Raw genomic sequence first — 13,299 nt, 5'->3', positions numbered from 1 at the left:
TCCCGTACGAGGTGTAGGTGAACAGCCTCGTAGAGTGGGGGAACCCCGGGCCTTCTTGGAGGTACGGCGGTTCGAGGTTTCTGTCGTTTTAGCACGACGTTTTGCCCCGCGGCGGTCTGCGGAGGGAGAGCGTCTCGGGCGCCTCGGCGAGGAGTCCGAGGAGGATGGGATGCGGCGAAGCTTGCGCACTTTTCTCCGAGGTTGCTCGATGCGAGGCTCAGGCTGGTCTGGCACCTGCGGGGTCGAGGTCGAGGCCGATTGTAACTGGGCCATTGCAGCGGACAGCTCCGACAAGATCATCGCTCAGAGTAGGTCCTGGAAGACGGGCACGGACAGCATCGAAGGCATGTCCACTGCCTCGGTGCACTCCACCGGGGGCAACCTCGTATCAGAGTATTCCCGTGTGGTGGAGGCACGGCCCGAAGGCTTGGAGGGCTTAGCCGAGGCTGTAAGTATGGGGCTTCCGCCATGCGTCGCCGGTGTCCCCGAGGCTGGCTTCTTCACTGTTACGGAACCTGAAGAAGGAAGAGGGGACTTACCTGGGGCCGAGTCTTTCTGCTGTCCCGAGGGCTTCGGATTCGGGTCTCGGGGCGATGCCGAGGTATTCGGGGCCGAGGTCAAGGCCGGAGTAGAGGGTTGGTCCGGAGCAAAAAGGTCCGCCATGCGGGCTTTTCTTCGACGGAGGGCCCGGTTCTGGAAAGTAGCGCACTGGGGGCAGGAGTCGGTTGGATGAGCCGCCCCCAGGCAGAGGATGCACCGGCAATGCGGGTCTGTGATGGAAAGAAGCCGCTCACACCGGGTGCACTTTTTAAAGCCGGTCAAAGGCCGGGACATAGAATCGAAAGTAGCGTAGCCACGCGGCCACGGAAGCCTCCGGGTCGTCAAAAACGAAGCAGGAATCAAGTTGAAAAGTAAAGAATTCGCGCACAGCGACTTAATCGAGAAAAAACAAGAAAAAATCGCGGTGCTAGAAGGCAGTTGGGGCAGAGCCTGAAAAACACGACTTCTAGGCTCAGCGGAAAATTTTGAACTGGAGACCACGAGGGGATGCACCCCCTAGTGGAGCAGGAAGGCACGCATGCGTGGAGCAGCAGAGCAAACTTAAATCTTCAATCAAGTTTGCTTGAAAATGCTTCCGCATCGGGGCTCCGTAGATGACGTCACCCACATGTGAGAATATCATGCCTGCTTGTCCTGGGATAATACTGATTATTGAGATTTTTCCATTCAGGGAATCCCTCCTGAATAGCCTGCTTCAGTTGCAACCATCTAAAGCTTTGTGATTTATTAAGACCATATTTATGTTGCAAATGTTAAAAGTCAAGCAGCTTACCATTTGAAATAACATCGCCCAAAATCTGTATACCTGCAATCATCCAATGCTTCCAGATGACCTTAAATCCTCCAATTTGAATCTTGGAGTTTAACCATATAATTTGATTTGTTGATTTATAGATTGGAATAGGCGTTAAATTACTAACATATTGGAGAGTTTTCCATGTATCCATAAATATTCTGTTTTCTTTATATAATCTAGGCATTTTAATACTAAGTACATGACATAATTGTTAAGGGAACATGAGTCGCCATTCCAGCCACAACCAATCTGGGGTATTATCAATGAGCTCTGGGAGGACCCAATACATACCCTGTCGCAAAATATAGGTATCTTGATGATACCTATAGAAATTGGGAAAATTTACCCCACCCTCCGCAATTGATTTTTGTAAAGATACTAAGGCAATTCTAGGAGTTTTGCCCAACCAAACAAATTTTATAAGAATACTTTTTTGATTTTTTAAATTTTAGCTAGCATTTAAATTATTGGTGAGGAGAGATTAACAGAAAAATTTTCCCATGATCAAAAGTTGAAAAAAGTCTGGAGACCATTAACATATTTCTGTAATGAATGATTAACTTTTCCCATGATAAGATAATTGAATAGAGGGGAATGGGGTGGGATTTTATTTATGATTATTACATACTATATTATTATTTGAATGATTTTATAATAAAAATGATGTTATGTATTATTGATTGGGAGGGAAGGAGGGGTAAGGGATTATTATATTCATTAACAATTATATAAATTTAGATTTCTTACACAATATTATAACTTTATATAATATTAATTTTTTAAAGAAATGTTAAATTTGATGTTAATATATGAGTTAATCAAGTGTGTATATTCAAGCTTATAATGAGATTATTTGGAACACTTGTTGTAACATAAGAAAATGAATAAAGATTTATAAAACAGAAAAACATGTTTAGAAAAGCCTATGATCTCCTGTAATGCATTTCATATGCCTTACCTTTTTCAATGCAATGACCTGAACAGCGCAGAGTTCACTGAGGCATTCAGAGATCTTTTCCAAGGGTAACCTTGCAAGAACCAAAGCTGTCCCTGCAGATCAAAGAGGATGTCAAAAAATGAAGAGCAGTTTGAGTTGTTGATTTATTTATTGGAATAGGAGTTAGACTACTTATATACCTTAAAGTTTTCCAGGTATCAACAAATATTTTATGTTCTTTATATAACCTTGAATTATATTTGAATACTAATAACATGACTAAGACGTAAAGGAAACATGAGTCTCCATTCTAACCAAAACCAGTCCAGTATATTATCAATGGGCTCTGGGAGGATCCAATACATAACTTGACGCAGAATATAGGCCTGATGGTACCTATAAAAATTTGGAAAATTTACCCCACCCTCCACAATTGGTCTTTGCAAAGACACTAAAGCAATTCTAGGAATTTTACCTAGCCAAATAAATTTTGTTAGAACCCTATTCAATTTTTTATAAAAAGACCCGTGAAAAAAAAATTGGTTTCATGCCCATTTGGTAACAAACTACAGGTAAAATCATCATTTTAACAGTTTGTACTCTCCCCCACCAAGATAAATGTAAAGGATTCCATTGCTCACACATTTCTGTCACCTTCTGTAATAAATATAAATCAACCTACTCAATAGTATTCAGTATTCAGGCAGCAGATGAGGAATTCATAAACACAGCTCTAGACAGAGGGATCAGTCTTGTATTTTTCCTATATCATTACCCTGAACCAACCAGCAGCAACTGACGTCACTCTAAAGAAGTGGCATCCTGCTTTTAGTCAAGTATCATAGCGGAATTGGGTCTATAAGTGACAAGTAAAAAAACTGGACACATGACAGAGAGGCAAATAGCAAGAAGTTATGAGATGCTGTAAATGTTGTTTCATTCCTAAAAACTGGGTGACATGAGATTAGAAGTTATGCCTGATGTTTATGCTTATTCTTAAATTTGATTTCTCTCACAATTTATAAATTCAAAGTCTAGGCGATTTACAATAACTCTCACATAAGCTTCAAAAGGTCAGAGGTGTTCCCATTTTATATTTTGCACACCTCCCAATCAGAAAGCCTAGAGGAATATTTTCTATACTAGTCTTTAAGCCCGTTACATTAACGGGTGCTAGAAAGCAGCCCCCTTTCCCTCTCCCCCTCCAGTTCCTCCCTGTCTCTCCGTAGCCCCCCTTCTGTCTTCCCCCCCTAAGCAAAATGATCTGCCTCCCAGCACACCCCTCCCCCCAAAGCAGCTCCCTTTCCCTCTACCCCTCCAATTCCTCCCTGACAGTGTCTCTGTGGTTCCCCCTTCTGTCTCCCCTCCCAAGCAAAGCTGTCTGCCTCCCAGCACACCCCTCCCCCCAAAGCAGACCCCTTTCCCTCTACCCCTCCAATTCCTCCCCGACTGTCTCTCCGTGGCCCCCCATTTTTTCTCCCCCCAAGCAAAGCTATCTACCTCCCAGCACACCCCCCCCCCAAAGCAGACCCCTTTCCCTCTGGCCCTCCAGTTCCTCCTTGACTGTGTCTCTGTGGCCCCCCCTTCTGTCTCCCCCCCCAAGCAAAGCTGTCTACCTCCAAGCACAACCCTCCCCCAAAGCAGGCCCCTTTCCCTCTCCCGCTCCAGTTCCTCCCTGTCTCTCTGTGGTCCCCCTTCTGTCTCCCCCCCAAGCAAAGCTGTCTGCCTCCAAGCACAGCCCTTCCCCAAAGCAGGCCCCTTTCGCTCTCCAGCTCCAGTTCCTCCCTGTCTCTCCATGGCCCCCCTTCTGTCTCCCCCCAAGCAAAGTTGTGTGCCTCCAAGCACACCCTTACCCCAAAGCAGGCCCCTTTCCCTCTTCCTTCTTCCCAGTTCCTCCCTGTCTCTTCGTGGCCCACGCGATTTTCTCTTCTCGCGGTCTGGCACCCCCTTCCCTTCCCGCGGTCGACAAACCTCTTGCCTCCAGCAGCCGCCGCAGCACTGTAAACACGCTGCTTCGCGGCCTCTACTGCCCCGATTTGCTCTTCCGTGTCCCTGATGACGTCATCAGAGAAACGGAAGAGCAAATGAAGGCAGTAGAGGCCGCGAAGCAGCGTGTTTACAGTGCTACGGCGGCTGCTGGAGGCAAGAGTTTTGTCGACCGCGGGAAGGGAAGGGGGTGGCGGCGGCGGCAAAGGACTAAGGTAGCCGGCCAGACCGCAAGAAGGGTGGGCTGAGAGGAACCCGGGACCGTGGCAGAGGCTCGTTGCACAGTGTAAATACAGTTGCTCAGTGTGAGGCTTCCTTCGCTCTACCGGGTCTGCATTCCGACTCCTCAACGCGCCAGCCTGAGCCGGCATAGGCGGTTGAGGGGTGAAGGTTGTGGTCGGAGTTGCTAGGCTGCAGCGGATGTGTGAGTTGCGAGTGTGGGGCCTGCAGTGGCGCGAGGTGGAGACGGAGAGCAGGCTGTGTTGACGTTGTAGGCGCGCATGCGCACTCGTATTTTCGCGACGGGACCAGAGAACACGTTTTTTTAGTGCGCATGCGCGGCCTAGCATTTTATTATATTAGATGATTGTTCCTCAGTATTGCCTTTGGTTGTTTAATAATAGTAATTTTCTCTTTCCATGTGGGGTCAAGCAAATTTCCATGGGATGGAAGCCCATATGGGCACAAGACAACATATTACTCTAAGCTGGAACTACTTTTTATTTATTTCAGTATTTATATACCACTTATAACTTAAGTGGTTTACATTCAGGTACTGAAGCATTTGTCTCTTTATCTATCCCAGTAGGCTCACACTCTATCTAATGTACCTGGGGCAATGGGGGAATAAGTGACTTGCCCAAGGTCACAAGGAGTAGTGTATATATCATTCCCTGGGGACAGAGACAAACTAGTGGGAGGGGAGCTTGCAACTAGAGAATGACACAGCTAGCCACAGTAACCCACCAAAACGGGGAAATAAGAAAAATATTGTCGCCACAGGTACGAGGCCATTCACCCCCGTGGAGCAGTAAATGACCTCGTCTCTGCAGTTAAGGGAATGCGTGCGGTCACCGATCGCGCGGTCCAGCAGCCCCTCCCTCCTTCCTTCCTTCTGATTGCCGCCGTCGGGCATCTCCCTCCCTCTCCCTTCGTGGTGATTTTCATTTTTCTTGTCTCCCAGCGGCACGACCTTTTAACAAGTCATGCGCGGCTGCTTGAAACTTCTCCTCTGACACAACCGGAAACCGGAAGTTGCATCGGAGGAGAAGTTTCAGGCAGCCGCACGCGACTTGATGAAAAACTAAGGCAGCTGGGAGACAAAATAATGAAAATTGCCATGAAGATGAGGAGAAAGGAAGAGGGAGATACTCGGACCACGGCGATTGGGAGGGAGGGAGGCTGCTGGACCGCGCAAAGGGTGCTGAAGGGAAGTGGAGAGAGAGGGGAAGGGAGGGAGGAACATACACTGCATGGAAATGGGTAGGAGAGAGGGGAACACGCTGGAAGGAAGTAGAGAGAGGGGGAGGGGAGATGGAAACATTGCATGGAAATGGGTAGGAGAGAGAGGGGGGGAACACGCTGCATGGAAATGGGTAGGAGAGAGAGAGAGGGGGGAACATGCTGCATGGAAATGGGTAGGAGAGAGAAAGGGGGGGAACACGCTGCATGGAAATGGGTAGGAGAGAGAAAGGGGGGGAACACGCTGCATGGAAATGGGTAGGAGAGAGAGAGAGGGGGGAACACGCAGGAAGTGGAAAGAGAGAGGGGTAGCAGATGCTACATGTTAGTGGGTAGGAGAAAGAGGGGAGAAGACTGAAGGAAAGTGGGGAAAGTGGAACAGACGCTAAAGGGAAGTGGGGAGAAAGAGAGAGGAGCACATACTGGATGGAAGGAGGGGATAAAGAAAAAGCAAATGCTGGATTGGGGTAAGAGGAGATACTGGAAGGGGTGAGGGAAAGAGGTGGCAAGCTGTAGGTAGACACAATGAAAGGGAAATTGAGGACTTGAAAGTAAGTAGACAAGAGGCAGAAAACAAATTGTGAAGGAAAAGCAGTAAAGAAAAGGAAGGGAAAGGGAGAGGAGACAGATACCAGATCTGAAAGGAGGAAATGAGGAAAGAGATGCTAAAAAACAACTGATGGTAGGGAAGACATCAGAGATGCCAGACTATGGGGGGGAGCGGAGGGAAGAAGATGGGTGCCAGACCAATAGGGGGGGGGGCGGGAGAAGTGGAGAGAGGCATAGAAATAGAGCAGATGCCATAATGAAGAGGCAGAGAGAAGGCAGACAATGGATCGATGCAAGAGAATGACAAGAAAATGAAGAAAGCAGAAACCAAACAAAGGTAGAAAAAAATTCTATTTCTTTTCTTTTTTTGCTTTAGGATAAAGTAGTATTGTAGCTGTGTTCAGTATAAAACTATTTGAGGCTTGTGTGGATGGGATCAGATGGTTTGCAGGGACCGAGGTCGCGGGGAAGGGGCAGAAACAGGGACAAATATTTTCCCCGTGTCATTCTCTACTTGCAACATTTCTGTTCTGTGCTCACAGCTCAAGGGTTAGGAGCAGAATCAAAGACGACAAACACAAAACGGAATGGAGGTATGGTAGTCTCTGAACGATTTTCAGAGGACTGTGTCTATGAAGAACTAGCTAAACTAAAGGTGGCATACATCCAAAGGTACTGAAGGAACTTAAGGAAGTTCTAGCAGCTCTGCTGGTGACCTTTTCAATGCTTCACTAGATTCAGGAATAGTGCTGGAGGACTGGAGAAGGGCAGATATGATCCCTCTCCACAAAAACAGAATAAGTTAGGAACTACAGACTGGTAAGTCTGAGATTAGCAAAGTTTTTGGAATTCAATGGCTAACAGGACTCGGGATCACAAGAGGCAGATCTTGCCAGACAAACCTGATTAATTTTGTCTGGGAGACCAGAGAGTTGGATTGAGGAAGTGCTAGATGTGATGAACTTAGATTTAAGTGAAGCCTTCAAAACAGTTCCACATAGAAAGACTGACAAATAAACCGAGTGCTCTTGGAATGGGGTAAAGTAAATGACTGGATTAGAACTGGATGAGTAGAAGGCAACAGAGGGTAATGGTAAATAGAGCTAACTCCAAAGAAAGGTTTGGTTCCTAGGCTGGAACTTTTTAATATTTTCTATTTTTTTTTTTTTTAATCAGCTTTCTCTTATAAAGAATACTCCCATTTCATCTATGGACTTTTAGTGCTAGCTGCCCAATAAACCCCCAAAAACAAATTACAAGACCAGAGATAAAACAGACATAATTAGGATGGGTTAGTTTATCCCTGAGAACAGGAAACTTAATAGAAAAAAACTAGAATATATCAAAAGTCTGTTTGAAGTTACTCAGAACTTATATGATTCATTTATTCAAGTTAAAGAGACAATTTCAGCTCCTAGTACAATCTCTAATCCTAAGTATCCTAGACTATTGCAACATCCTCTACCTCCCCTGCCCTGCAATAATGATTAAACAACTACAGACAATTCAGAATACAGCTCTGAGACTCGTCTATTCATTGAAAAAACATGATCACATTACTGAGGCATTCATCAATTCTCATTGGCTTCCAATCCAGAAAAGAATACAATTTAAATTCTACTGTATACTATTTAAAACTATAAATGGAGACAGCCCAACCTACCTAAACGACCGCCTCATCCAAACCACCTCTACCAGGCATAGAAAAACACACACCCCATTCACTTACCCCCCAATCAAAGAAGTAAAACGGAAAAAACTATACAACGGACTACTGGCCACTCAGGCAGCGAAGATAGACAACCAAGTCTCCAACCTATTGACAACAACCCCAGACTACAAGATGTTCAGAAAGGAAATAAAAACTATACTCTTCAAGAAATCCCATAATAAAGCTTAATACCATGATAAAGCTTAACCCCCCTCTTACCATTCCCTCCCTAACCCCAGATCCTACTTTTCCCTCTCTTGGAAAGCTTCTCTGATCTAACGTTGTAACCCTTCTTCCATAACTCTTTTTGTAATCTGCTTTGAACTGAAAGGTAATGGCAGAATAGAAATCTGTAATGTAATGTAATATCACCAGATAAAATTCCACGCACCGAGTAACAATTTACACACACACAGAATTATGCAGGATGCGTCCATGCACAATATGGAGTCAGGCTGGGAGCTATCACTAAGTTACCTTTAAGAAGTCCCACTGCAGCATCTGGGGAAAGCATAAAGGAATCCAGAGATCGAGCAATTTCCAGCAGTCCATTGAAATGCAGAGCCATGTGGTCCCGGCACACCGTGCAGATGTTGTGAAGGGCTTTGGCAGCAACTGAGGCAAGAGCCTTCTCACACAGGCCCTTCATCAAAAAGCCCAACACGGGATCTGAGGGAGAGAAAGTAACCAGACACCATGAGAGATAACCGATGACATTTCCTCTGTAGTATTACTTTTCATAAAGATTCCTTTCAACTTAAATCTTTTCCTGCCTTAAGGGGCTTGAATTATGTCAACCATATATGACTACTTTATTTTTTTACATCCTATATAATAAAACCTTACCCGCGCATGCGCTTTTAAAACTGCGTGATCCCTGCCACTGTGATTTCTGATCCCTGGCCGTTTCCATTTTAGAACGCGGCGGCAGGGATCACTCTAGCCACTCCCCTCCTCCCGTCCTCACTCACCAACCGCTGGAGTTAAGCGCATGCAAGCTCTCTCCCTGCCGGGATGAGCCGGACCCCTGAGACACGAGCGCCTGGAGGAGGAGGCCCCTGCCGCCGCCCGCCAACACCTTCCCAGTCTCCTGAGCCGCATCCTCGCCCCCCCCGATTGCCGATTGCGGTGGCTGCTGACAAGTGCTGTGTCCCTCCGTGCCGAATTCCATTTTCGAATTCGAACACGGAGAAATACAGCACAGCTGGCGATTCCCCCCTCCTGACCTCACTCACCGCCAAAACCAGCTACTTTTAAGCCTCCTCCTTCTCGCCAGCTCACACGCATTTAAATTCAGAGAAAAGCGCTGCACCGCGCTACCGCTGGCTTCGGCGTCTTTTGTCCACTGTGGCACACCCTCTCTACTTCCTGTTTCCGCTAGGGTTGGCCGCAGTGGATAGAAGACGCCGAAGCCAGTGGTAGCACGGTGCAGCACTTTTCTCTGAATTTAAACGCGGCGGCTGGGAAGGGGGTGGCGGGAAATGCTGCTGCTGCACAAGGAAGGCCGGGAAATGCTGCTGCTGCTGCTGCACAGGAAAGGCCGGGAAATGCTGCTGCTGCACAGGGAAGTGTGTGTGTGTGTGGGGGGGAATGCTGCTTCTGCACAGGGAAGGCCGGGAAATGCTGCTGCTGCACAGGGAAGTGGAGGGGACGGAGAGGGAAAGGGGGCCTGAGAGCAATCTTGGTTTGCTTTGGGGGAGGGGAGACAGAAGGGGGCCATGGAGAGACAGAAAGACAGGCAGGCAGCGCATTAGAACGAAAGATAGACACACAGAAAGACAACGGGCAGGGAGAGAGAGAGAAAGAAAGAAAGACAGACAGACAGGATTCCAGAGAGAGAACCAGAAAGAAAGGAGGACAGACAGTGGGAGGGAGAGAGACAGGGGCAGGGAGAGACACAGAAAGAAAGAAAGACAGACTGACATATATTCTAGCACCCGTTAATGTAACGGGCTTAGACACTAGTTTACCATAATAAAGTCACAGGCTGCAAATTGCCAACACAATATCTTTCAAAATTTCAGTTAATTACAGCTTACTCCTTGACATGCTGTCCATGCTTGGATTCTGTGAATCTGTCCTCTCCTTGTTTGCGTCCTACCTTTCCCAACGCACCTTTAGTGTATGTGTTGGTGGGTCCTCTTGTGCTGCTACCTCACTAGCAGTTGGCGTAATCCAGGGTTCTGTCTTAGGACCTCTTCTCTCTCTACATCTGTGTTCCCTCTGTGCCCTGATCTCATCCCATGGCATCCAGTATCACCTCCCAGATCTACCTCTCAACACCTGAAATTTCACCTAAAGTTCAAGATAAAGCCTCTGCCTGTTTGGCTGACATTGCTGCCTGATGTCCTGCTGTCATCTGAAACTAAACATGTCCAAGACTGAGCTGCTCCTCTTTCCTCCTAAACCATCTGCTCCTCCTCCTCCTTTCTCCATCTCGGTAAATAATACTGTCATTGTTCTAGTCTCCTCTGCTTGCAACCTTGGAGTCGTCTTCAATTCCGACCTCTCATTTTCTATGCACATCCAACAAGCTTCTAAAACCTGTCGCTTCTCTCTCTTCAATATCACCAAAATTCACTTCCTATCTGAGTACACCACCCGGACCCTTGTCCACGCTCTTGTAACCTCATGCTTAGAGTACTGTAATCTACTTCTAACTGGTCTTCCGCAGTGTCTCCTCTCCCCCTTGCAATCTGTGCAAAACTCTGCTGCATGACTCATCTTCTACCAATCTCACTACGCTCATGTCACCCCTCTCCTTAAGTCACTTCACTGGCTCCCTATTCGCCATCGTGTACAGTTCAAACTCCTATTGCTGACCTACAAATGTGTTCATTCTGCAGCCCCTCAATATCTTTCCTCTCTTCTCTCTCCTTATACACCTCCCAGAGAACTCCATTCCTCCATTCCTTTTTTATATATTCTGCAAAAAGTGCATTGCAAGCCCATGGTTTTAACCTGACAAAAGTGCCCCCCCCCCCCCAACAGCTTCCAAATTATGGCAGGAGGGATTCCCAATCCTTCCTGCCATCTGGCCAACTCTCCTCGCAAAAAACCCCTGAAAAATGGCAGAAGAGATGCCAACTCCATCCTGCCACCGGATGCTCCCTCCTCGATCCCACCCCCCTTCCCGTACCTATAACGGAGCAGGAGGGGTGTTCAGTCCTTCCTGCTCCAATGACTCCAGGGGCGCGTCTGAGGTAGAGAGTTGCGCGGGGACAGAAATCCCACCCGTCCCCGCGAGGAATCCCCTACGTCCCCGCCCGTCCCTATAAACTACAGAAATAGTTATTTCATTTAATTATGCTACTGAATTAAAGGCTCTGGTAGAAACCCATTTAAAAATAAGCAAAAAGACTTTATTAATTTGGAAATATTAATTGGGAAGAATACATACTTTGTAAACGGGTTTCTACCAGAGCCTCTAATGTTTATAAATTTTTATCAACACAACTAATATACTACTTTATCCTTAAGCAAAAAAAAAAAAAAAAAAAAGAATTTTTTTCCTACCTTTATTGCCTGGTTTCTGCTTTCTTCATGTTCTCATTCAATTCCTTCCATCCACTGCCTCTCTTCTCTCTGTGTCTTCCATTTGCTCTGTTACTGTGCCTCTCCCTTTCTCCCCCCTCCCAAATTGGTCTGGCACCCATCTTTTTCCATCCGCTCCCCCCATAGTCTGGCACCTCTGTCTTCTTCCCTGCCAGCGTCTTCTTCCCATTCCCTCTTCCCCATTTCCTTTCAGTGTCCTTCTCCCCCACCATCTTCCCCATGTCCTGTCAGGCAGCATCCTTCTCCCCCCTCTGCCTTCCCCATGTCCTTTCAGCGTCCTTCTCCCCCCTCTGTCTTCCCCATGTCCTTTCAGCGGCCTTCTCCCCCCTCTGTCTTCCCCATGTCCTTTCAGCGGCCTTCTCCACCCCTGTTTTCCCCATGTCCTTTCGGTGGCATTCTCCACCCCTTTGTCTTCCCCAGTGCTTTCAGGGTCCTTCCCCCCCTTCCTCCCGTTTACCCCATGTCCTTTCAGCGTTCTTTTCCACCCCTTTGTCTTCCCCAGTGCTTTCAGCGGCCTTCTCCCCCCTTAAGTGTCTTTTCTTCTCCACTCCACCTTTCCTCCCTCCCTGCCTCCACCTTTGTGGCGCTTTTGCACCCGACCGACAACAGAACAGGCCCGGTCGGACAAATCTCCCTGTCCTATAGCCGCAAATCTAAATTACCTTCTTACAGCAGCTGGAGTAGTGAAGCTGCTGTAAGAGGTAATTTAGATTCGCGGCTACAGGGCAGGGAGATTTGTCGGCCGGGCCTGTTGTCGGTCGATCGGGGGACCTGACCGGCTGTGCACATTCTCCGGGGCGGACCTCCCCCTCCCCCCTCTTTCGTACGCCATTGCCTTCTCCCTACTTGCCCTGCCGCACACAGCCGACCGGAAGTCTTCCTGATGTCAGCGCTGATGTCGGAGGAAGGGAGGGCTTTGCTTAAGCCCTCCCTCCGACGTCAGCGCTGACATCGGGAAGATTTCCGTTCGGCTGTGTGCTGCGACAGGGCAGGTAAGGAGAAGGAGACTACCTTCGCGGCTCGAGTGCACTGCGATCCAACCCCACAGGAACCCCGCGACCCTCGGAGGCGTCCCCACGGGATCCCCGCGACCCTAGGGGGCGTCCCCACGGGATCCCCACGACCCTAGGGGGCGTCCCCACGGGATCCCCGTGACCCAAAGGGGGAACCCGCGGGATCCCCGCGGGTCCCGCGGGATTCCCGTCATCCCCGTTCCCGTGCAGCTCTCTAGTCTGAGGCCTTAGGCTCCGCCCTGGTGCATCATGTGATACACAGGGATGGGCCTAATGGCTCCACCTTGGACTCTTCCCTTGGGAGGGGCCTGAGGTGCCTGAGCCAATCAGGGACTTCCTTAGTGAGTAGCCTAAGGAAGTCCCTGATTGGCCATTGCTTTGCCAAAGTACATTAAGATCCCAAACTACTGGAGGTGTTTTGAGAGGTGGTTTAACATTAAATAGTCCTTTCATAAATCTGGAAACCACAGGATAAGCAGAGAGAGGTTTTCCATCCATCTTAAGCACCCTAGATTACTGTAACATCATATACCTAGGAGCTTATAAAAAGAACCTCAACAAGCTGAGATTAATTCAGAACACCGCGATTAGACTAATCCACGGTTTAAAAAAATGGGAACACATTTCCCCTTATTATCAGAAACTCCACTGGTTACCCGCAGAATCTAGAGTCCTCTTCTTTTTTTTTTTCCATTATATTTTTATTTTCAAATTTCACAAAAAGTGTACA

At 47.7% G+C, this 13,299-nt stretch overlaps 1 protein-coding gene across 2 annotated transcripts in view; it reads right to left on the bottom strand.

Moving 5' to 3' along the window:
• TNPO3 (transportin 3) overlaps nt 1-13,299 on the bottom strand; it is a 223,501-nt gene that overhangs the window by 92,343 nt on the left and 117,859 nt on the right. For both annotated transcript variants that reach the window (XM_033959585.1, XM_033959586.1), the window contains exons 12-13: nt 8,479-8,670; nt 2,316-2,407 (exon numbers count right to left, since the gene is read on the bottom strand). In XM_033959585.1, coding sequence (XP_033815476.1) covers nt 2,316-2,407; nt 8,479-8,670 — 284 coding nt within the window. The remainder of the gene's footprint in view (nt 1-2,315; nt 2,408-8,478; nt 8,671-13,299) is intronic.

This window comes from Geotrypetes seraphini, chromosome 9, assembly GCF_902459505.1.
Source record: "Geotrypetes seraphini chromosome 9, aGeoSer1.1, whole genome shotgun sequence".
NCBI lineage: Eukaryota > Metazoa > Chordata > Amphibia > Gymnophiona > Dermophiidae > Geotrypetes > Geotrypetes seraphini.
The sequence above is the reverse complement of the archived record's forward strand: the minus strand, read 5'-3'. Positions and strand labels throughout refer to the sequence as shown.